Source organism: Bactrocera tryoni, unplaced genomic scaffold, assembly GCF_016617805.1.
Source record: "Bactrocera tryoni isolate S06 unplaced genomic scaffold, CSIRO_BtryS06_freeze2 scaffold_61, whole genome shotgun sequence".
Classification (NCBI taxonomy): domain Eukaryota; kingdom Metazoa; phylum Arthropoda; class Insecta; order Diptera; family Tephritidae; genus Bactrocera; species Bactrocera tryoni.
Genome location: NW_024396282.1, coordinates 52392 through 79010, shown reverse-complemented (window position 1 = coordinate 79010; position 26619 = coordinate 52392). Strand labels below are relative to the sequence as shown.

Below are 26619 nucleotides of genomic sequence, written 5' to 3'. Positions count from 1 at the left end.
ATGAGTGCCTCCCGTAAGCGCTCTTTTGGTGTCTTGGCTCGGAAGGTCGAGAAGAGCCGCAATGGGTGCTTTCCTTTGCACAGCATGCAAGAAAGTGGGTACCGGTTTGGGTGTAGCGCCGCAGTCTTCTTCAAGGTATTGTAGCGAGTCATCTTCCTAAAATTACTCTGTTGAAGATTTTTTGTTGTTTGTTTGCCTATCATCTAATCAGTCTTAGATAGGGTGGCGAGAAAAAGTGTATAAATTATTCGATCGTGTGAACGCTATATTAAATTGCATAGTGTGGAGGTGGCCTTATGTGGTGTGAAATGCATTACACTAAGATAGTGTTGTAAATAATAATAATTAAATAACAAGAAAAAACGTTAACTTCGGTTGCACCGAAGCTAAATACCCTTCACAGGTGCATTTCTGTTAGTAACTATGTGTTCAGTTTGTATGGAAGCTATATGCTATAGTTAACCGATTTGATCAATTTCTTCGGAGATTACATTGTTGCCTTAGAAAATAACGTATACCAAATTTCGTTAATATATCTTGTCAAATGTGAAAGTTGTCCATACAAGAACTTGATGCCGATCGTTCAGTTTGTGTGGCAGCTATATGCTGTAGTTAACCGATCTGAACAATTTCTTCGAAAATTATATTGTTGCCCTAGAAAATCATACATACCAAATTTCGTGAATATATCTTGTCAAATGTGAAAGTTGTTCATACAAGCATTTGATTCCGATCGTTTAGTTTGAATGGCAGCTATATGCTATAGTTAACCGATCTGAACATTTTCTTCGGAGATTACACTGTTGCCTTAGAAAATAACATATACCAAATTTCTTTAATATATCTTGTCAAATGTGAAAGTTGTCCATATAAGAACTTGATTCCGAACGTTGAGTTTGTGTGGCAGCTATAATGCTGTAGTTAACCGATCTGAACAATTTCTTCGGAGATTACATTGTTGCCTTAGAAAATAATATATACCAAAGTTCGTGAATATGTCTTGTCAAATGTGAAAGTTGTCCATACAAGAACTTGATTCCGATCGTTCAGTTTGTATGGCAGCTATATGCTATAGTTAACCGATCTGAACAATTTCTTCGGAGATTACATTGTTGCTTTAGAAAATAATATATACCAAAGTTCGTGAATATGTCTTGTCAAATGTGAAAGTTTTCCATACAAGAACTTGATTCCGATCGTTTAATTTGTATGGTAGCTACATATATGCTATGATTAACCGATCTGAACAATTTCTTCGGAGAATACATTGTTGCTTTAGAAAATAATATATACCAAATTTCGTTACTATATCTTGTCAAATGTAAAAGTTATGCATACAAGAACTTTATTCCGATCGTTCAGATTGTATGGCAGCTATATGTTATAGTAGTCCGATATCGGCCGTTCCGACAAATGAGCAGCTTCTTGAAGAGAAAATAACGTTTGCAAAATTTCAAAACGATATCTTAAAAACTGAGGGACTAGTTCGTATATATACAGACAGACAGACGGACAGACAGACGGACATGGCTAAATCGACTCAGCTCGACATACTGATCATTTATATATGTACATATATACTTTATAGGGTCTCTGACGATTCCTTCTGGGTGTTACAACCTTCGTGACAAACTTAATATACCCTGTTCAGGGTATAAATATATTTTGCCCTTAGCATCAAATTTATGTAGAATTATCTTTTAGATAAGTAAATCAGTCCCATCTATTGATTATCCTTTACTCACCTAAAGGAATTTGTCGGATAATTTGTTATCATTATTGTTTTATTTGTCGTATGTTTTTGACAAAGTGGCCTGCCACAAATGGAAATGTTAAATACAATTTGTTATAAAAATTATTTTCAATTCTTACTTGTTAATAAATTACTCCTTGCTCAGTAAGTTCAAGGGCAATGCATACATGTACTGCTGTAGAAAGAAACTTTCGGTTTGCAACTTCGTTATTTGCTAGCAAAATATAGGCGGGTATTGTCACTTGCGAAAGTAATGAAAATTTTGGCGAGTTTCGCCGTGGCGAATTGTAAGTTGCGAATCTGTAACGAATTCGCCAGAAAATGGCGAACGAGTGGCGAAAATAAATTTCTGGTATTGCCGCTGGCGAAAAAACGGCATTCGCTTCGACATTACTGTCAAAATTTAACGAATGCATTTTTTATTCGCTATTTGAAATGGAAAGGACGTAAGTAAATTTTGATCTTTATTTGAGCAATTGTAATTATTTAATTATATTTAACAAAACGATACTTCTAGAACAAAACGTACAACAACGCAGCAATTCCAAAAATTGGTTGCGTTAATGGAAAATAATCCGGACGTCGCCAGAGGAATGGGGAATTTTGGAGCGACAAAGAAAAGCAGGGCAGAGCAATGGGACCTGTTCGCTTCCGAACTCAATGCCATTCGTCCACCATTGCGAAACGGGCGCGAGTGGAATAAGGTAAAAATTTAATTAATTTGTTTGGTTGAAGTTACTTATGTGTAGCATTTAGGCTTGGTTGGATTATAAACAGAAACTAAAAAAAAAAATAGCGACAAACCGACGCGAAACTGTTGCCACAGGAGGAGGACCTTATGCTCAGCAAAGTTTATCTCCATTGGAGCAAAGTGTGGATGAGCTTCTTCACCTTCAGGCGGCTGTACATCCTACAGGCTTGGCATATGGCTCTAATGAAATAGAAAGTGCGGTAAATTGTAGAGAAATTCAGCCAGAAGAGCGCACGACCGAGGAAACACAACGAGCCATGGATTTGGCTTCGCAATCCTCAAGCAGCCGTCATAGAATGACAGTGGAGGAACGTGAAGTAATTCGGATGAAAGCGTTGGAAAAGCAAGCCGAAGTCCAAGACAATCTTTCCAACAAAATGGCAAGAATGGAAAAAAAAAATTGATGAAGTTGCAAGGTATACAAGAAAAATATATGAATTGAAACAGGAAGAAATTAAATTAATGAAAATTAAAGAAGAAAGGAAGAAGGAAGAAAATTTAGAGAAAAAAAAAGACATAGAGAAAAGATGGAAATAAAACTACAAATTTTAAAATTAAAAATGCAAAAAAAATAGGGTAAATAGGGTGCTTGTAAATAGATTGAATTTAGTTTATAGTTTATTTCATAAGAATGTGATGATTTTTTTTATTTCATATTTTAACTTGAATTGATATTTTTTTTTAAGAAAACATGTGATGAATTTATTTTTACTTTATTATTGTAAGTGACGGAATTGAATCTGTGATTTTTTTAATTTAATTTAAAAGCATGTAGTTTTTGTAATTTTTATATATTTATTATCTATGTAATATTGAATTTCAAAGTATTGAATAAAATAAAAGAATGCAATATATTATTCACTGAAGTCGGGATAGTTTCATTTACATCAAAGCATCAGCAATTTGTCTTCTGCGGCGCTCTCCTGGTGAACCATTGCCATTTTCATTAATTGGTTCCAATGGTACAACGGCATCAAAGAAGGTTTCAGCCTCCTCTGGATCACCGATTCTAAATTTTTTACAAATGTTGTGCAAGGCGCAGCATATATTAATAAAGGATGTTACCTTAGCAGGATCGTAGCGCATTTTTCTATCACTCAGAAGACATCTGAAACGGCATTTCAAAACTTCAATCGTACGTTCAACAACATTTCTCGCTTTCGCGTTCTTCTTGTTAAAAATTGACTCCCTGGTACCAGATTCTGCATGACGGAAAGGTGTTAATAAATAAGAGCTTAGTGGGTATCCGGAGTCACCTGCAAATATATTATTGCTTTCAATATTCATATGTCAGGATTAAACTTGCGCAGTAGTCAAATATTCCGAATACCTAAATAAATAGAGTTCTTATCTCCGTTTTGATGCGCTGCCTCTAAACATGCCTTTAGAGAACTATTGTTCCATACGAACGAATCGTATGTAGAACCAGCATATCTAGCATCCACAAAACGGATATTCATATCATGATCACAAGCCTGTAATAAACATACAATAAAATTTTTATACTAATTTTACTGTTTTAAATTCATAAAAACTCACAATCATTGCATTTATGCTAAAAAATCCTTTTCTGTTTAGATAGAGGTGTTTGTTTGTGGTAGGAGCATAAATCGCAATATGGGTTCCATCGATGCAGCCTATTACATTTGGTATTCCCGATCTTGAATAAAATTTGCTCCTTGCCTGCTGCTTTTCTTCTTCACTCATATCTACGCTTATATGGGTACGACAAATTTCATTTTCCAAAATGGGTATGATCTCTTTTAAAATAAGGGAAACTGTTGGCTGAGCAAGTCCCAACTGAAATTCATTCCCTATAGCTTGTTGGTAACCTGCCATGTGCGAAAAATCTGAGCGCGGCACACATTTAACATCGGCGTTATGGAAGACGACATCCGACAATGAAATTTGTCTTTGATTTTATCCCAGCACATACATAAATGCGCCCTTGTTTAAGCGGAAATTTCAACAAATCTACAAATACGTGCACATTGAACAAAAACTTCTATTATTCGTTATAATTGAACTGTATACATACACCGTGTTAGGTAGCTCTGTAGGATTAGAATTATCTCTAATAAAACGGCGCTGTCGAAGAAGATTAGTTCGCGTTTCCACATCGTAATTATCCTCAAAATACAGATCCGCGTTAATAAACATATTTTCGAATTTCAGTTGATATAATAATAAATATATTTAAATATAAATGACACAAATGTCAAATTCGGATGAACGCGCTACTTTTTTCATGAATGGCAACGACATATTTTAGCGAATACGTTCATTCGCCATTCACAATGCAAATTTAGGGTATGTTCGCCAAAGCGTTCGCTTCGCCAAATAAATTCGCTTCGCAAGTGACAATACCCGTGTAAATCTCTACTCGCCAACGCAACTCTCTCGACCGAGTATCATACTCGGCCAGAATACGATCTCGCCACTGTACTCGTTACGTGTAAGAGCCTTATCACACACGGCAACTTTTGTTGCGGCAACTCTTAGTTTATAGGCGAGGGGGCGACGAGGAGAGGAGAATCGCGCCGAGTTTCCAGTGTTCAGCAACTCGCTTTGTGTTCTTATTCGTAGCAGTTCGCTGCGACGTTTTCGGCATTCTGGCGTGTTCTTTCTTTCGTAATTACATAGGTTGCATTTGCGTATATTTTTTTGAAATTAATATTTTGAATATATTTAAAGAGCAAATTTAATTTCATCTTTAGGTAAGTAATTTGCAAATATATATACAAATATAGATAATATAATATAAATATTTTAGAAAATGGAGTATGACGAAAAAATCGAATTAATTAAAGATATTGTGGCAAATGTATGGAGGAAAGCCATACAAATTGATTGAGACGATAGTAAAAAAGAGTGATATATCTTTGTTTTAATAAATAAAATGTATTTCTTAATTGACAGAGCTGATTAATATATGTGATAGAGTGGCCCAAATACCTAAAAGGAAAAAGAAACGACAATGGGTTAAAGTAAAGAGTAGACAATGGGTTAAAGTAATGTGAAAGAGAAAGAGAAAAAAACTCGAGCAGAGTGGCGCAACACAAGTTGCTCGTGTGAAGGTAATGGGCGACAGCAAAAGAGAATCGCCCGAGAATTAGCAACTAAAGTTGCCCCATGTAATCGCAAACTAACAAGGCCATAAGTAAGTGAACATAATTAAATTTGCATATTTATTTAAATATTTTCTTTTTCTTTCAGACTCGTGAGCATACTCTTCTCTCAAAAACAAAACAATGCTGAAGATGGTTATGTCACAGTTTATTAAGAAAGACTTACAATTAGCTGTGTGAAGTTGGCACCCTACTTTAACCGATTGCAAAATTTCTGTGCATACTCGAAGCAGCTTGACGCGCCGAGGATTGTAGTAATTAATTTTTCGTTTGTAGTTGGGCCGTTAATTTAGAATTTATTTTTTTAATACCATATGGACAAAATTATCCGACAGGCCACCGGATATTTGGTTTTCTAAGTCGAAATGGTTTGTAGTTTATTGTAGGTGAAGCGAAATTTCAATTGGCGGTATATATGCTCATAGATCGTCAATTATTGTTAGACGATACAAGAATTATTACCGAGAGCTATGGTTGTTTTTCTACCCTATCGAAAATTAAAAGTACATGATTGTAGTAACAATTATTTTACTTGTAGTCGAACTATCACATCAGCATTGATGTTCAAACTACCTGAAGGGTTAATTTTATCGGTGACTCGTAGGATACCCGATATTTATAGTCAAAATGGTTTGTAGTTTTTTGTAGTTAGTGTAGAATTTTTATCCGAATAACAAATTTTGACAAATCAATAACCACGGAATGATTTTAACATTACTGTTGAGAGTTTCGCTCATATTCCGATCGTCGCTAGATTGGAATGTAATTTTAAGATAGTTTTATAATTTATCATCAGTTTTTCTATGTTTTATAAATGAAAAAACAAAAAACCGAGAAGATACGGTATTGGGTCTAGATGGCGTTGTAAGATCCTCGTAGTCCGCCATCTTTTTCCGGTTATACACGTGGTACCGGCATAAGGCATTCTCGTGGTGAGGAAAAATGATTGTTGCCTGACAAGCCAGAACCAATGACTAATCCAATGATAGTTAGAAAAGTATTACAAGAGATCTCCTCAACAAACGCGAATTCGTACCTAAATGAACAGGACAATTGGAAAAGAATGCTCGGGAAAAAAAATCGAAAAGTATTTATTTGGAGTGTTGCCCTGACATTGAAAATATATACATGCAACCGAAGAAAAGACTGAAAAAACTATCACTTTTGATTAACGGATCTAGTATGCCACCGGTAACTACGTCAATGGGACTCATGAAATTCACAAATACGTGTAGTGTTGACTCAATACTCCATTGCCTACGTGCTGCATACGTAGATTGGATTGCATATCACGAATTTGTTGATCATTTGGAAGTTGAAAATGGGGCTATGGACACAATTAAAATCTTGTCGATTATGGGGAACAGAGTTAAAGTTTATAAGGCACGAGGCGAAATAATACTCGGGTTTAAGGTGCCAAAAAATAATGTGGTTGACTGCGATTCCAACATTAGTAACGTAGTGGATGAAATTTTGAAAAACGTACCTTCCCTCACCACAACTAGAACTTGTTGTGGTTGCAACACGCAGACCTTGCGAAATTTAACAGCTTTGAATATTGATTTAATCCCTTTGTACAAAAATGGTATTGCAGGCCTTGAAGAATCACTAAGTGAATTTAATGAGGAATATTCGGAACCTTGTAAGACTTGCAACGCAGAGAGAATAACTTCATTCAAACACGATAATCATCTTTTTATTGGAAGCATTACAATGGGACAGTCTGGCTAAGAACCAAAACTACCATGAGGACTATGAAAAGCAATTGTCACTCACAGATTTACCAATCTGTTTAAATTTTGGTGGTAAAGCCTACAGATTGGTCGGAGCTATCGAATTTATTCCTGGACATTATCGACCACTAATTCTACGAAATAACAAACTCCCGAATTCGTGGGAATTACACGATGGAATTTCTCGTTCGTCGCAAATTCGAAAATTTAACAAATTAGAAATAAAAACAAAACGATTCATTCATTTACTTTTTTATATTCGTTGTGAATTCACCCAATGATTCAGTAAAACATTTTTCTAATAAAATGATTATTATAATAATTATTTGCTCCTTAACTCGATCTTGAATACTTTGAAATTTCTCCGACCCGGAACATTAACAAAATGTTGAACTGCAAAATCCAAGGTAAGCCGGGAAAATATTCATAAAAACGTATTTGTTTTCAACCAACTATGAACATGTTTTTACTGTGCATTAGATTCTATTCTTGATAAATTCGGAATATGAGCGAAACTCTCAATAGTGATGTTAAAATCATTCTGTGTGTAATTCATTATTGATTTGTCAAAATTTATTATTCGTATAAAAATTCTACACTAACTACAAAAAACTACAAACCATTTTGAAATATCGGGTATCCGGCGAGTCACCGATAAAATTAATCCTGCATGTAGTTTGAACATGATATTTCGCTTCAACTACAATAAACTACAAACCATTTCGACTTAGAAAACCAAATATCCGGTGACCTGTCGATTAATTTTGTTCATATAGTAAAAAAAAAATTACTTCTGGATTAACGGCTCAACTACAAACGAAAAATTAATTACTACAATCCTCGGCGCGTCAAGCTGCTTCGAGTATGCACAGAAATTTTGCAATCGGTTAAAGTGGGGTGCCAACTTCACACAGCACTTACAATTGGCCATTCTGGAACACAATATATTGAATGTGTTGACGGATTGGTTAGCACCACTACCAAACAGAAGTTTACCTTTTGTCCAAATACGTGTCAGCATTTTAAGATTACTAGCAGATTTCCCCACCATTGATAGAAGTTATTTGGAACAATCGGGAATTGGGAAAGCTGTCATGTATTTATACAGTAAGCCGCAAATCTAAGGACACACCAGGGGTATATATTTTACTAATTTCATAGTAGTTTTCTTAAAAATGTTATCACAATATTAATGTTTACTATTCATTTCAATGTTGTTCTTAATACCTATGTAAAAAAATGTAGGCTTTTAAATAAATTCCTACAAATATCTATGTGCACTCAAAATAACCAATTATATGGCAACGCAAAACTAAGGGCACACTTATTGTTTTCTTTGAATAACGATTCAACGAACACACCAAAGAAACAAAGTTTAGTTGGAGTGTGAAAGGAGCATCGCAGTTAACACGCGTAAATATAAATTTCTTGAAATTTTTGTGTTGTGACCAAAATATTTTCGAAAAAAATTGAAAGTATGCCGCGTAAGCAGCTCACTCTCGAGAAGAGGCAAATTATAATAAATTTGTACGAGAATGAAAATAAATCCAATGGTGAAATAGGTAAAATAGTGTCTCGTAGTCGCTTTACGGTTTGAAAAGTCATCCAGCGCAAAATAAAGGAGAACCGGATCGAAAATATACCTGTAAGTGGCCGGCCACCCAAATTAAGCGAGAAAGATAAGCGACTTATAAAGCGTACCATTGAAAAAAATCCATTTACCAGCGCCCCAAAAATTGCAGCAGGGCTAGAGAAATATCAAAGCGGTAAAGTTTCGCCCGATACTGTTAGAAGAAGCTTAGCTGAACAGGGACTGAAGTCTTGTGTCCCAAGAAAGAAACCGCTTATAAACAAGGTAAACAGAGTGAAGCGCATAGAGTTTTCAAAAACCTATATAAATAAGCCACAAGGTTATATTCTCTGACGAATGCAAATATAACATATTTGGATCCAATGGTCGTTTAAAAGTGTGGCGTAGAGAAGGAGAAGCTTTGAATCCAAAAAATACACTGAAGACCGTTAAACATGGAGCTGGGAGTGTCATGGTGTGGGGCTGTATGTCGTCGTCTGGGGTGAGTGATCTCGTATTTATTGAAAAAACAATGAACCAGTACGTTTATTTGGTTATATTAAAACACAATCTATAGGAAAGTGCTTCAAAATTGGGTTTAGCTGACGACTACTCCTTCCAACAAGGTAATGATCCGAAGCACACAGCCCACAGTGTGAAAATGTGGATTCTCTATAACACCCCACATATGCTGAAAACCCCTCCTGCAAGTATTGCAATTGAGTTGAATATTTTTTTTTTCTGCGAAGCTAATATGCTATTCTATTTAATTGCTTAATTTGCATTTCTTATGCAAGCGTTGCAAATGTATGCTACTCTATTACTATTAAAAAGTGAAACAATATAGTATGAGAAAGTACATAACTAAATATTTAACATTTTGGCCAATTACAATTAAATTGAGTAAAAAAAACTACGAGAAAAGAAAAGAATTTGTTAATGAATAGAAATGTGCGAATACACTGAAAATATATTGTGTGAAGAATGTGATTCTTTAAGAGAATTAAATAAAATCAATGTGAAAATTTATATAATTCAAAAATAAAAAAAAAATTGATTTCATACATATGTAAGTGCACAATTAATTAGAACAACGTAAATTCGCGTAAAAATGCCAACTTCGACTAGAGTCTAGGGTGGAATTTGTAATATTTGTATGGTAATAAGTGTATCGGAAAGCTAGGCTTCCGATGTGGCTAGGGAACTGTTGCGTTGAGTAGCGTGTGCATCCACGTTTCTCTCCTCGTAGGGTGGTAGTAAGACCAATTTGGCAAGCCGTCTTGTTACATCGCCGTTTTCAGTGATGATGTCAACTACTCGTACTCGGGTTTCAGCGCCTGGATGTATATTGACAATCCTATCCAATCTCTACTCATTCGGTGGCAAATTGTCTTCCTTGATGACGACAAGCTCACCTGTCTTTAAATTTGTTTTTGGATGTTTCCACTTTATGCGTTTCTGCATTTCGTTCAGGTATTCGGTTTTCCACCTTTTGTAGAAGGATTGATGTAAGGCCTTAAATTTTTGCCATCCATTTACGATAAAGGCACTGTTCTCATTTATATCCGGTTCTGGTGGGGCCAACAGATGTCCACCGACCAAAAAATGTCCTGGAGTAAGTGGCTCCAAATCAGAAGGTTCGTTTGAGGCTGGGCTTAATGGTCGCGAATTAACATAAGAGTGTGTTGAACTCTTCAAGAGTGTATTTGTGCCCAGACGCAATCTTGCGAAAATGACTCTTAAAGCTTTTCACACCTGCTTCCCAATGTCCGCCCATATGAGGAGCTGCAGCAGGTATAAAATGACATGTAAGAGCTTGGTGGCTATACCCCTGAGATAGTATTGTTGCGAGCATCGGCTATGAGGCTTTAAATTCGGACCTTAGGAATCTCGATGCTCCAACGAAGTTTTTACCAATGTCCTAATAAATATTCTTGGGGCAATCTCTTCTAGAAGCGAATCTAGAGAGGGCTGCTAAAAATGATTGTGTCGATAGATCGGTAGAGGCCTCTAGGTGGATGGCCCTTGTTGTAAAACAGACAAACAGACAGACATATCCTTTGGATACACGGCATCCTCTTCCACGGTAGCTTTTTATTTCGAACGGACCCGCGAAATCTACCCCCTTATTCGTAAAAGCGCGTGAAAATGTGGATCGTTTGGCCGGAAGTGCACCCATAAGTTGCGTCTGAGCACGTTTTTTGAAGATCGTGCACGTCTTGCAGTTATGGATAATGGATCGTATCAAGTTTTTCACCCTTGGAATCCAATACTGAGCCCGCGATAGCCGTAACACAAGCTGATTTTCTCCATGCAGAGAGACTTGAGGAATAAACTGGATTATTAGACGAGACAATACGCTTTTGTATGGAAGGATAATTTGATGGCGCTCATTGTACGACAAATCGAGAGACGCACCGAGACGGCCACCAGTTCCCATAACTTCATTTTTATCGAGGAATGGATTAAGAGAGAGTATTTCACTTTTTGCATCAATAAGCTGACCGGATTTCAAAAAATCATATTCTTAACCATTTTTCTGCTTCTGCGTAATTATTATCAAACGTCTTGTCGTTGCTTTAATTTCATCGGATGAAATTAAGCAAGACTTTTGTTGAAAGGAAGCTTTTGTGTTTGGATGAGTTCTTTGAGAGAATCTCATAACGTGTGATAACACTCTCGAAGCTCTTGGCAAATTAGAAAAACGGTCAAGAATGTCGTTTGAATTCCCCTGTATTGTTGTACAAGCATGTACACGTACCTGTTTTTCCTCTATTGTCGTCTTGTAGTCGTTTTGTTGTAATGCCCATTTAGATTGATCTTCTTGCAACCAAGTAGGTCCCCGACTAGCTAAGTCTGCAGGGTTAGATCCTGAATCGACATGATTCCAGTTTGCGTTACCGACCTTTTCTACGATTTTTGTCACTCGATGGGATACAAACCTTGACCATGAACATGGTGGCTTGCGAATCCATGCGAGAACGATGGTCGAATCCGTCCATAGTTTGAGATTAAGATGTGTCAGCTCCAGATTGTTGACGACAGATTCAACTGTTTCGGCCAGTAATACGGCGCCGCACAGTTCCAGACACGGTAAAGATATAGTTTTGACAGGTGCTACTCTGGTTTTTGCCAATAGTAGGCTGACGAAAACTTCGTTGCTTATCTTTACGCGCAGGTAGACAGTTGCTGTGTATGCTTTCTCTGATGCATCGCAGAAACCATGAATGGACACATCGTCCGTTGGCGAAAAGTGGACCCATCGTGGAATTTTAATGTTATTTATGTACCTGTGGTTGTCCATGAATGTGTGCCAACGATCCAATGTGGTAGGAGACACAACCTCGTCCCACTGTGTTCCTTCTAACCAAATGTGTTGCATTATCATTTTGGCTATTACTGTAATCGGTGCCAGCCATCCTAGTGGGTCAAACAGTTTGGCAATATCTGATAGGATAGCTTTTTTTGTAAAGGATTGTTTTGAAGTAGAATAAGTCAGTATATGCATTCCACCATATCCCAAGAGCCTTGACATCACTTGTGTCTTCGAAATCTAAAAATTCTTTGTTGAGCAAGTGGTCTTTTGGTAGCATTTGTAAAATTTTTCCACAATAGGCTGTTCATTTTCTTAATGGGAAACCTGCCGACTCCAATGCTGATCTTATTTCATTTCTAGCTTTAATTACAGCCTCTATAAAGTGTCCACCTGCTAAGACATCATCAACATAAGTACATGCATTTCCTAAGTATGTGTGATGCTACTGGTAGTGAGCTTTTAACGTCGTCAGATAATTGAAGTAACGTCCTTATTGCCAGATAAGGAGCGCAGTTGATTCCGAACGTCACCGTCTTCAATTCGAAAATATTAGTTTGCTCGATCGGAAAACGATTCGCTGGTACTTCGTTTGATCAGCCTTCACTAGGATTTGGTAATACATCTTCTCAATATCGCTATTGAAGACATATTTAAATAATCACCATCGCAGAATTAAGATGGTCAGATCTGCCTGAAGAACTGGACCGGGGAGGAGGATGTCATTCAGCGAAGTGCCGTTTGAAGTTTTTTGCGATGCATTGAACACCACACGCAATTTTGTAGATGTGCTCTCTTCTTTCTTTACGGCGTGGTGAGGCAGGTAATAGTTGTCTCTAGAGTCGGCCGTTTGATTAGTATGTATCTTTACCATATGGCCCAGCTCAACGTATTCCTTTAAAACCCTGTTGTACTCTTTTGGCATATTTTCATCTTTTGACAACCGGGTTTCATTGCTATAAAACTGGGAGTACGCAATCTTTATTGAACTACCTATCCTAATGTTGACCGGATAGTCTTTCCTGAATGGTAGCGATACAACGTACTTCCCGTCTTCTTCGCATAAAATTGGGTGAAAATTTACAATAGGCCCCAAATAACTAATAAAGGGATTTTCAAACATATTTTGTTGATGGATGAAACTCCGAAATCATCTTTTTCTGTTATTAATATGTGATATTGCCAAATAGGATAAAAACATAGCAATCAAACTGATTATGACTATGACCTATAATATGACTTAATAAAATACCAAAATTAATTTTGATCCGTTCACTATTTAACCCTGCCTTCATAACGTTATTTTTAACCCTTTAAATCATAATGATACTTCTGGCAGACGTATCGTTTCTTTTGGGCTTTCATTGGATACCACGAAACTTTATACTTAGATAATTTAGTTGTTTCTTACTTACTAAATAAAGTTCAATATATTTTCAATTACTCTATTTATTTTTTCTGCTTGTTTGACGAGTTTCGTTTGTTTCAAAACGCCTACTTAAAAAGACAGTCTTCTCCGAATGGGACTAAGTGTTTGTTTAAATATTAAAATAAATTTTATTTCTTTTAGTTTTTTATTGACTTTAAAAAGCTGGTAACATGTTTTGTAGCATTTTTGCACATTTTAAATATTTATGTACATGAGTTACAAACTAAAATTTTGTGCTCGTTACATACGGATTTTTCACACTTAAAACATTTCATTTTGGACATACGACGAATTTTCGATGGACAAAACGCGCAATATTTTCTTTTTTTGGAAGAAGATGGTTCTTCGTTTCTATTGCTATCATGGTTGGGTGCTTCCGCAGGCATAGTAGCTGCAATACTGCATCGCAAACTTTTGGACAATGTTAGTATTTCCCGTCTTTTTTCCATCCAAGGCATTGATAATGACATAGAGAGTACCTTCATAAACTCCTTTCGATTCAACGGCTTTTTGCCCGTGGAAATCATATTATGGCAGTAAATGACATACGAGTTTATAAACGAAATATTAAGCATGCCATAAAATACAGCCATGGGCCACCTATTCGTTTTTCTGGAACACGACATGAGTGAACACATCTGGTCGAATGTGTCGACACCTCCCTTTGTCTGGTTGTAGTGTAATATAATGTCCGGCTTTCCAGAAGTTTGGTTTATTGTGCCTGGTTCATTGCAGGAAGATAGCAAATATACCATCTTTGATGGCTTAGATTTATATGACGCTAAAGTTAAAGGACCATCAAAACAAAACATTGTTGTGCCAACTGGTCTTGAGCGCGAATTTTTCATTTGCTCCGGTATTTCTCGCTTGTTGGATCATATTGTTCCAACAATGGTCAACTTATAAGGCTCTTTTAGCAAGCTCTTTGCTAGTTGTACGGAGGTAAACCAATTATCGCAAGTAATGTTGCGACAGGTACCATGTATTGGTCTGGTTAACTATTTCACGTAGTATTCATCTAACGGCATCGTTGAAGTTCTTGTTGTTTTGCCCAAATATGGGATAGCATTGAACATATGTATATTTAGTAGCGCTATCACAAATCATAACGATTTTTATGCCATACTTATTCGGCTTACTAGGTAAATACATTTTGAAAGGACAACGGCCACGAAAAGCTAACAGCTGTTCGTCGATTGTATTGTAGCTTCCTGGAGTATAATTATCGTTGCATTGTTTTGTTAAGTGATCCCACACCTTTCTGACAGGTACAAAAGCATCGGTGGGGCGCAGAGCAAGTCTCAATGCCTTATCATCCGTTCGCAGCCTACTAATTACAAAATTGAACCTATCACGACTCATAGCAGCAATATACCTGTCTCCACTGTAGGTTGTATTGAATAACTCACTAGCTGACAAGTGATTGTCCTTCAAAACTGCGGTCAAAGTCAGTACGCCAAGAAGAGCACGAATTTCAAGACAATTAGTATCTGCGAACGTCTTGCTAGTCAAATTAGTTGTTCGTGATAGAGATATCTCTGCATTCGTCCACTGCACTATTTCTGATATTATTTCGTCAGTAAAAAAAGCATTGAAGGACGAAATCGGATCACATAATGCTTTACATGCTCTTGTGGGACCTCTTATTGTTCGAACAACATTCATCGATAGAGCTCTACCGGCATTTATTCCCTTCGAGGTAGTCCAGCAATATTGACTTTTGCTCCTTAATGTTGGCTGAAGTACTCTTACTATCCGGCTGTCTAAAGACGAACTATTATTGTTGGATTCTTCGTGTTCCGGGTCTGGCAATATATTTTCGCAATTCTCCTGCACATTAAGATCTTCATCTTCCGCGTCGCTTTGAATATCATCTTCCAATACAGCATCTCCTATTTCACTTTCATTTTCTGTTGAACTACATTCATCTTGATTTGTTAGATAAGCAGCTATTAGTGCGTCGTCTAATATTCCATCATTTACCATTTTGCTTTTATTTATACTTATATGTACTAAATTTGAATAAGAAACACAATAACCAATAATCACTCAAAATTTGTAAAAATAGCACAAAACATAAACACACGTCTCGGAGACGTATGGCTTGACAATTTCTCAGAATTCTCAGGGTTAATAAATATATAATAAATGTAAAATTCTCTAGCAACACTTTTTATACTCCTTCAACCAGTTGCCACGGAGTATTATAGTTTTGTTCATCTAACGGTTGTACGCATCATCTAAAACTAAACGAGATAGATATAGGGTTATACTTATGTATATATAAGTTATGGGTTTACTTGACGAAAGTAAAAATTATCTTCTTTTTCTAATCTTACGACCTTTATTGTTCAACCGCTCACTTAACTCTAAACTTAACAAATTTTATAATTCTTATGGTAACTTAATGCGCTTGCAGTTCTGTTGACATCGGTTCCCACGTTCTGCTGGATTTCTAGAGAATCACGCCACGCTGCGCTAGACGTATCGTCAGCACTTTTGCGAGTAGAACAGCTGCGCGTGTCTTTTGATTGTTTTAAATGTTATTGTTGCTAACTCCTCCCTTCTTAAAATCAATTGTCCTCAATTGATCAAAATATAGTAAGTTGTCAAAATTGAAGTATGTTATGGGGTTTGCTGTTTTTGGTACTATTTCTGGTACTGCTGGGTCCTTACCCTTGGACGATGTTTCTGATGTAAAGCTTGTTTGCAGGATTATCTTCTTTCTCCTATGGCAGAAGAATATTATTGAAAAAGCTGCTAGTGAGAGAATGGCCATGATTGCCACAGAAGTTTGAGTGGTATTGGTATTATTCTGAAGGCAATCCAAACGTTTTATGTTGTCTATGAATAACTCGTGGATTGATTCCAATGACAAAAGATTTATTCTTTCCTTTTCCGCTGGAGCAAATTGTGTTCTGACTGGTAACGCCCCGGTTAAAAGCGTTTCGCCATTGCAGAAAGAATCGTTATTTATTTTTATGGTAAGATTGCTGAATTTTACGACGAATGTGCCTGCAACAGACATTTCTTCCAGGCTATTATTTACGGTACCATTAAAGTTGTTCAGTAGAATTAGTCCAGGTTGAAGTATTTCTATTGGTTTAACATGATTTGCGTTGCTATATTGACAAGTTGGATTTTGTTTAATATTTAGAAGTTTTGTTATGCAGGTTTCATTAACTGGGCTAACAATTTGGCCTTTATTACAAATAGATATAGAATTTATCGTCTTACACTCGCTATTTATTCCAAGTATATTATTTTCTTTCTTAATAATATTATTGTAAACAATGTTTATAGTCGTATTATTTCTCTTAACAGGTTTAAGTAAAATATTTTCATAAGTTTCTTTTTCCGTAATTGGTATTTTTACGATATACGCTAACATTGTTGAATTATAAAGGATGCTTGTTTCTGAAAAACTTAAGGCTTCTTCAGTTGATGAAAAAGGCATCCTTTCCTCTTCTAGTGTTTTAAGAGTTAATTCTAATTCTCTCTTGTTCAATAAAATGATATTTACTAATTTTAATTTTGCCCATTGGATGGCATATCTAACGTTTACAATTTCTTCCTTAACTAAACGTAATCTATTATGAATACTTATTACTAGTTCGTCGTTGAAGTAGCTGTCTTTAGTTATTGCGTTTGTTAGTTTGTCCGTAATTACTGTGAGGTTATTCACACGTTCTGTTAGTGCTTGATTTACTAGAAATTGTTTATTGTTATTGTCGTTTAATTGTTTTGTGTCGTATTCTAATGCAGCAAAATCGTCTTGATCTGGGGTTCCAGCTAAATATTTCCATGCTGTACCCAGGATGTTAATTGATCTTCTACTTTTTCTACTTGATGGTTTAATAGATTTAATTGCTTCTTTAGTCTGTTCTATTTCTTGTTTTAAAGTTGAGTAAAATATACTGTTCAACGTTGATAAGGTGTATTAGTTTAAACGTTCCGTCTTGTATTTTGGTCAGTCCTTTGCTTATTGTAATTATATGAGCTGTTAAGAAGTCTGTAATTTGGAAGTCCGTCAGAGCCATTGTTGTCGCTGTAAGCGTTAGTCTGCAAAAAGAAAAAATTTAGAAAATGCGTCTGTTTCATTTAATTTTATTACTTAGCTTTTAATATTACTCTTATGAACTACCCTATTTGACTCGGTCAGTACCGTAGTCGACCTGTTTTCCTTAACTACTTCTTTTTTATACCTAGGTGAGATTTTAGTTCCTAACCTATTGTGGACCTTCACGTAAATCGTTTCTCCTGGATTATAATCAATAATTGGTTGTAATTTGCTATTGTGATTTTTAAGATCTTGCTGTTGTTTATCTTTTATTCTTTGAATATTATCTAATCTAGCTTTTTCGAATATTTCGGGGTCTGTGCTAACCGTACGACCGAAAAAAATTTCTATTGGTCTATTATTAATTGTGCTGTAAATTGAGTAATTATATTCATAGACGCCTCTGTCTAAAAGTTGTGCAAATGATTGATCTCGATTTTCGGCTTTTAGACAACGCATAATCTAGGAAAGTGTTGAATGAAATCTCTCGATTTGGCCATTTACTGCACTTTTATATGGCGAAGATTTGAAAATTTCAATGTTTAATATGTCTGCCAACATAAAAGTAATAGTCGCTGAATTGAATGCCCTTTCGTTATCAAAAATTACGATTTTGGGTACTCCAAACTGAAAGAGAAGTTCCCTTAGAGGTTTTTAATGTCTTGAGTAGCTTTTGATTTTATTGGTTTTACCTGCGCATATTTTGAGAATTTATCGAGAGTAGTGAGCACGAGATTGCCTTCCGTTTTGTAAATATCTATATGCACTATATGTCCTGCATATGAGGGGATAGGTGTCTCTTTTAGGATGGGCTTATTAGAGTGTCTATCGTACTTATTTGTTTTACAAATACTACATTGTTTGACTATATTATTTATTTTGTTATTCATGCTGGGGAAAAATATTTCTCTAGTATATGAGATTTATTCTCTCTACCATTGCGATGAGCTCTTCTGTGTGTTTCTATGATAATTTCTTCCTGCCTTTGTTCTTCTAATACATCTTCTACCTTTCTTCGTGCAAACCTAATACGATATTTATTGAAGTGGATTGAAAAAACTTCTTGTATTATTCCCATTATTGGTTCGGGAGCGCTGATCCCATTTATAACTGAAGGGTTTAAATATTTTTTCAATAAAGATATGATTGTCTCCTCGGAAAATTCTATTTCTGTTATAGTGTGACGGTGAATAGTTGGAAAAACAATTTGAAATTTATAGCTTGATTCTGTAGACCAATTGAAAAATATCTGATTTTTGAAGACGTTGATAGGTACATCCACGAATTGAATCAAGTTTTGACCTGAACTGTCATCGCTATGCGTCATAACCGACATTGAATTTATTTGTTGCTGTGCTGTAATTCTTGATAGTGCATCAGCCACAACGTTAGTTCGACCAGTTTTATGAAATATTTCGTGATTATACTCTTCTAGTTCTGCCTTCCATCGTTTCATTTTACTATTTGTATTTTTGTTGCTTAAAGCAAAAGTTAGGGGCTGATGGTCTGTAAAGATTTTGACCTTAGCGTGCCCGTACAAAAAATTCCGTAGAGTGGATAATGCCCAGACAATGGCTAGCATTTCCTTCTCGTTTGCGGCGTAATGTTCCTCCGCCTTACTTAGAGTTCGCGAAATAAAAGAAATAGGTTTTCCACTTTGGGAAAGAACGGCACCAAGTGCAAAATTTGAGGCATCAGTTGTGAGCTCAAAATCGTTATTGTAATTTGGAAAAGATAAAATTACCTCATCCGAAACCAATGTATTTTTAATTTTCTGAAATGCTTCTTTAGCTTGTTCATTGAATTCAATCGGTACTTTTGCGGACTTGTTTTTTGAAATTTGGCCTTCCTCGCCTCTTAGTAAGATTGTTAATGGCATTGCTAATTTCGCGTAATCGCGAATAAATCTACGATAATAGCCGGATAGGCCTAAAAATGAACGCAATTCTTTAATATTTTTGGGTCCGGGAAAATTAGTAATTGCTTATACCTTTTTTGGGTTAGTTCTAATGCCCTCTCGTGATACTATAAATCCCAAAAATTCTACATCCTTTTGAAAAAAGTGGCATTTGTCCAGATGAATCTTCATATTTGCTTCCTCTAAAGTTTCGAAAACTTTTCGAAGATTCTGTAAGTGTTCTTCTTCAGATTTTCCGAATATTATGATATCATCTATATACACATAGCAAATCCTGCCTTTATGTTCATGGAGGATATCGTCAAGTGTACGCTGGAAAATGGCGGGCGCATTTTTCAGCCCAAATGGTAGCCGAGTAAACTCGAACTTGCCATTATTCACCGAAAATGCCGTTTTTTCTATGTCTCACGGCTTTAGTGGGATCTGATGGAACCCACTTTTGAGGTCTAGCGTGGAAAAAACGAATTGTCGCCTAAATGCGATAACATACCCTCTGTTTCGGGTATCGGATATTTATCCGCTATAGTTAAACTATTTAATTTTCTATAATCGATCACTAACTTATACTGTTTATTTCCACTGGAATCGGGTTTTTTTGCCACGATCCACACAGGGGAATTATAGGGGGATCCGGGTGGTCTTATAATGCCATCGTTTAGTAGTTTTTCCACCTGTTTCTCTACTTCGCCTCTAAGCGATGCTCGATATGGATAAAACTTACTATAAATTGGAGAATCGGATGACGTTCTGATCTCTCCCACTACTTTGGTAGTATAAGTTAACCGTTCATCCGGTTCTGAAAATAAGTTAGGATGCTCTGTAACCAATTTCTGTAGAGCTATTTTTTGATGGGGAGTAATGTTGTCATCGTGTATTTTGATAGCATTTACTGCATCTGTTTTTAATTCTTTAATTAATATTTTTAAATTATTTTTAATTGTCAAGATTCCCTCTCTAATGTTTATTACAGCATCTAGCTGCCGAAATCTATCATAGCCCAAAATGCCATGAAAAGTTCCTAAAGGGGGTAGTATAAAGAATTTTAAAGTTTCTGTTTGATTAAAAAGCTGTAAAAATGTGTGGTGTTTTATTTCTATATCACCAGCAATAGTTTTCGCTAAAAATATATCTTCGTTTTCTAGTACTTTTTTTGCTAAATTGGGTTGAATATAATTCTGGCTGGAGCCAGTGTCAATTAAAAATTTGAATATCGCTATATTCGTAATATTGCCCTTCATCCTGTATATTGTCGTCCGCCACACCCAAATAATCATTCAGATTATCTTCTGAGCCAGTGTTCGAGGTAGCGCTTGGAGTATTGCTTGTATGAAAATTGCGTTGTGCCTTTTGTGGCTTGAGATTTCTTTCAGAAGTGGTCTGTGGTGGCCTTTTGCCGCATAATTGATTATTTTGTGGCCGGTTCATATAGTTAAAGCGGCGCGAGCGCAAAGTTTCATCTATCTCCATAGGCACCGGCGGTTTTAGGGGGGCGCATAGGCGGTTGGTTAAAGTGTGTTTGTGCATTTAAGTTCCGATCAAATCTTTGATTTGGAAAGTTATGTGAAATAAGTTGTGGTTGTGGCTGTGGTAAGTAAGCAATTTCGGGGAAGAAATTTTGTTGGTTTACTTGCCTCCGAAAATTTCTTGAAGGTAAAAGTGGTGCGGTGTTTCGCTGCATCCCTCTACGATCCATATTGGTGTTGTGTGCGTACCGTGTGCGGAATCCCTGATTTTCCAACTTCAAGCACAAGTGTAATGCTTGGGGCAGATCCATTGGCTCCTTCATGCCCAATAGTTTAGGCAAGTCGCCGTTGAGGCCGCGCACAAACGTATCTAGCGCCTTGTTTCTGTATGTGTGAGTAAGAAGATTACGAGCCTCGCTACCCACCTCCATACAGCCTAGCTTATTAAGTATTAAAGATAAATTGGAATAAACGGCCTGGTAAAATTCTTCAATTGACCTATGTATTTCCCTGAACCAAAGAAGTCATTTGGTATTCTAGGGTAGATACATCACGTCGGCGTAATGTAAAGTTAGACACTTACAAATAGCACCCCAGTCTAACGGTGTATTGTATAACTCAAGGGCAGCATCCGCGTTGCCGACGATTTTATTTCTTATCACGTTAAAGATTCCGTAGGATTTAGGTGTGCCCTTACTCGCTTCTTAAATATTTAATATTCGATTTACACTTTTTTTCCATGAATTGAATTCGGCGGGATTTCCCGAGAATTCGCGTAAACATTCTACCACATCAGGTATCTTGTCTAAATGTTCTTTTTCTTGCATGTTCTATATTGATGGTTTGGTCGCAAGCGTCTGCTAAGCCCGCATTCAGGTTAAGGGTTGCCCTAACTATGCTGGGCCCCTGCCTGTTTAACACGTCTAAAGCTACCCTTCCTATTAGGTTTACGAGGTCATCCTCGTTTATTGTAACGTTAGCTGATCCTGAATTTCCTGCAGGATCATTCGCCCTGATTACTGGTGGACGAACCAGATTATTTGGGTTCGACATTGTTTATTTTGTTGTGTCTGTTAAAGAGTTCGTTTTATATTTTTTCTCACTGTCCACTACTCTTTACGTATCGGTTTCTTTTCTACTTCAATAACGTTTCAGTTTTTGCACTTACAAATTAATGCTTAAAGGTTTTATTTCAATTTTAGTTTGGTAAAAAAAAATTTCACAATCTGGGTTTCACTTAATGTTCTTAATTAGTAATTATCACTTAACTTACAATACAATAACGACTTTCATTCTTTGCCTCTTGATATTGTTGGTTGTTAATGTTGATAGGTGCTGATGAGTTGGCTTGCGTCCAACGCGTCCTTTTTGCTCTGCTACTAAGGGGCCTGATCTCACACTAGCACAGTTGTTTTTATTATCACTCCACGTTCTCCGAAGAAGGATTCTTAACGCCTTTTGTTTTCCTTCGCGACGTAGGAGCTTATTTTAGCTCGGGCGCCAGTTATGGGTTTACTTGTCAAAAGTAAAAATTATTTTATTTTTCTGGTCTTACGACCTTTATTGTTCAACCGCTCGCTTAACTCTAAACTTAACAAATTTTATAATTCTTATGGTAACTTAATGCGCTTGCAGTTCTGCTGACATCGGTTCCCACGTTCCGCTGGATTTCCAGAGAATCACGCCACACTTTGCGAGTAGAACGGATGCGCGTGTCTTTTGATTGCTTTAAATGTTATTGTTGCTAACTTATATAAATGATCAGTTTGACGAGAAAAGGCGAAGTCCGCTTGACTGTCTATCTGTCCGTCCGTCCATGCAAGCAGTAACTTGAGTAAAAATTAAGATAACTCGATGAAACTTGTTATGCAGGTTTCTAAGTACAAAAAAAAAGTTCGAGTTCGTAGATGGGCGTAATAGGACCACTGCCACGCCCACAAATTGCCATTAACCGAAAGCTTATACACTAATAGGGGTATTCTCTTGCTCTTGCAAAATCCTTGCACGGTGCACAAATTGCAGAATTTTCCACTTGGTGCAACGGCACAACAAAAAATACACGCAGAAAATTATTTACAATGGATGTAAAATATGTCAGACCAAAACCCATGTTTATTTTCGTGCAATGGCACGTAGAAATATAATTGCAACCCTGTTTTAGCTGTCATTTTACATAAAGACATATTACGCCGTTAAATAGTTGAGGGAGGTAAGTTTTGAAAAGATTTTATAATTTCTACTTAAACCACAAAGATTTGTTACAGTTATTTGTTTAGAATGAATACAGAATGTGCGCCGATTCACAATAGTGATTCTCAATAAATTGACCGAATCAGCCGTTCATATATCACTAGATTCTGCAGTGGGTGCTCTCTTGGCCTTGGATATTTCAGTATAGGATTTTGCGTTTTGTGTCATCGTGCTATCTAGCAGGAGCAAGAGAATCTCCCTAATATACACTGGCGGACATAATTATTCACACATCACAGAGTTTACCATAAAAACGGTTGTACCTTTTAAATAATAAAAACTAGGTAATAGTTTTGTTCCAAGGAAATCTTTATTCATATCTCTGGTATCTCAAAATAACATTAATTTTACAAATTATTTTCTATTTAAAAAAAACGTACAAAAATTGCATATTACTTCATTTAAATGAGGGACAAAATTATTCACACACTTTTGTTTAACAAGAAAACTTATAGCATAATATAAAAATTAATATTTAGTGGGCATACCCTTTTGTTTCAGTACATCTTTTAGTCTATTTTGCATAGAGTAAACTAATTTTTTTGTCACACTGGGCTCTATATTTTGCCATTCTTGTTGAAGAACTTCCTTTAGTTGAGATTTGCTGGTAATATTTTGCTTACTTACACGCCTACCGAGTTCATCCCACAAATGTTCTATGGGATTTAGGTCTGGAGACTGTGGAGGAGTCGGAAGAATATGAGGCACATTGTATATGATCCACATACGCACGTCCTGAGCAGTGTGTTTGGGGTCATTGTCCTGTTGGAAATAAAAGTGTTCCCCAAGGTTAAGCTTTTGCGCGCTTTCTTTTAAGTTATTTTTTAGTATATTCAAATAAACTTTTTTATCCATTATTTCTTCAATGAATACTAGATTTCCAACACCCGCCGCTGACATACAACCCCATACCATGACCCCTGCACCCCCGTGTTTTACTGTACTTATCGTATTATTTTTCTCAAGTTCAGTATTGGGTTTTCTCCAGACCCGTATTCTGCCATCTGACTGAAAAATGTTAAATTTACTTTCATCGCTAAATAAAACGTTGCTCCAGAACTCAGATGGTTTATCTTTGTATGCTTTTGCGAAGTCCACCCTCTTTTTTTATTAGCCTAGCTGACGAGAGGTTTTTTTCGCGCTATACGTGAACGTGCACGATGCAAGGTCCTGCGTACTGTTTTTGCGTGAATATGTTTCCCCAATTTCTTCACTGACTTCTGATGCCACCTGCGTAGAAGTAATTTTGGGATTCTTTTTAACTTTTCTTAGGATTTGCCGTTCTTCAGCGTTGGTCAGCATACGGGGTCTGCCGGTATGAGCACGACTCTGAAGGTCTTCTTCTCCTTTAAAGCGCTTTATGATGCTGTAAATAGTATATCTGCTTCTATTTACAAGTGTACCAATTTCGGCCATTGACTTATTTTGTTTATGTAAATTTAAAATTATTTTTCTTTCCTCGACGGTAGTTTCTTTTAATTTACGACCCATTTTCAATATCGACAACTTACTTGCACAAATAACAATACCGAATGTCGGAAATTCAATGTAAAATTACAAATTTCACGTATAGCATTCATAGCGGTACTTCTCCAATGCTTTCGTTAGAATTTATTGCTAAAATTTTTAATGTAAATGGCATGACTTTGAGTTGTGTGAATAATTTTGTCCCTCACATAAACGAAGTAAAATGCAATTTTTGCAGATTTATTTAAAATGGAAAATTAATTTGTAAAATTAATGTTATTTTAAAATACCAGAGATATGAATAAATATTTCCTTGGAACAAAACTATAACCTAGTTTTCATTATTTAAAAGATACAACCGTTTTTGTGGTAAACTCAGGGATGTGTGAATAATTATGTCCGCCAGTGTATGTATAAAGCTGTAGTTTGGTGCAAAGGATTGGAATAGCAAGGGACACTTGTGCGAAAAAAAATTATGAAAAAGTGGGTGTGGCCCTCTAATAAGTTTAAAATAGCTATCTCCTAAACCACTGAAGCTACAACTGCAAAATTTGCTGGGTATAAATCTTATAACAACTTGTACCGGCATGTCAAAATGGATGAAATAGTAGGATAATCCGCTCACTCCCCGTATAACGGTACCGTTAAAAATTGCTAAAAGCCCGATAAATCAATAACTAAATACGCCAGAGACATTAAATTTTACCGCCGAAATGGTGAGAGAGATCTTTATGGAACACACACTTGTTGTCTAAAACCATGAAAGCCATATTCCACAAAAAATCAAATATCAACTCGAACAGAAAAGTTTGTATGCTTGTATTTTCATCACCAGCACAAGGTTTTAAGAATATAAATAACAATATTAGTGTTATGTATCTGGGGTTTAACGGCGTATAGTCATGCCTGGAAACGTGAGCAACCCTTGTGTAAGATACGGTAGCTAACCCGAATCGAGACGAGGGTCACGGCCAAAAGAGAGGTAGTTTCAGCGGAGACACTTTGACATTTTCGGTCTAAGAGTTCGCTGAAGTTTAATTGCAGCGTCTGTTCACCGAAGGTGCGACTGCGAGCGAGCGTTGGTCTTGAAACAAGCGTCTCGCTATATACATACACCGGATGAAAAAGAAGCAATAGCCTCGGATGAAAGACCTCACTTTTGATGACGACCACAGCAAATGTAATAAAGACTATGATCTAAGGGTATGCGCTTGGAATGTCCGGTTTATAAATTGTGAAAGTGCCGCTGCCGAGCTGGTTGATAAAAAATAAAAACTGACGTTACCGCCGCCCAAGATATTCGATGGACGGTGCAAAAACGGAGACGATTAGCTCCTTTTCGCCGAGTCCTGGAATTCATTCCGGTGAGAAGTAAAGTTCTCTCTCGACAAACAAAGTCAAAACTCTAAAAGTTCTTTATGTTCTTGTGTATGGTGCGAAGACATGGACAACGCCATCATCTGATGGGTCGGACCTAGGAGTGTTCGAAAGAAAGGTTTTGCAGAAGATGTACCATAATATACATCTATATGCGCATTGGCAACGGCGAATACCATCGATAGAACGGTGCTTCCTTAAAGTTTTCTTTTCACAATTGGTTTATTAAATTGGTTGAAAATTTCCGCATCTGGAAAAGACTGCAGCCCAAAGGGGCTAAGTGTACTTTAAACTAAGGTACGATAAAAAATATAATAAAGGAATAGTATAAAGGAGAATACGCAGTGACATAAAGACATACAATTATTGTCACGATAATGTTATTAGTGATTGTGTCGGATAATTAA

At 36.4% G+C, this 26619-nt stretch overlaps 1 protein-coding gene across 1 annotated transcript; it reads left to right on the top strand.

The window, feature by feature from the left end:
- The first annotated feature begins 2054 nt into the window (after positions 1 to 2054).
- On the top strand, positions 2055 to 2960 carry LOC120781329 (myb-related transcription factor, partner of profilin-like). The gene is made up of 3 exons (XM_040113526.1): positions 2055 to 2199; positions 2271 to 2457; positions 2510 to 2960. The coding sequence occupies exons 1-3, from the start codon at positions 2189 to 2191 to the stop codon at positions 2906 to 2908; spliced, it is 597 nt and encodes a 198-aa protein (XP_039969460.1). The 5' UTR covers positions 2055 to 2188; the 3' UTR covers positions 2909 to 2960.
- The last annotated feature ends 23659 nt before the right edge of the window (positions 2961 to 26619 follow it).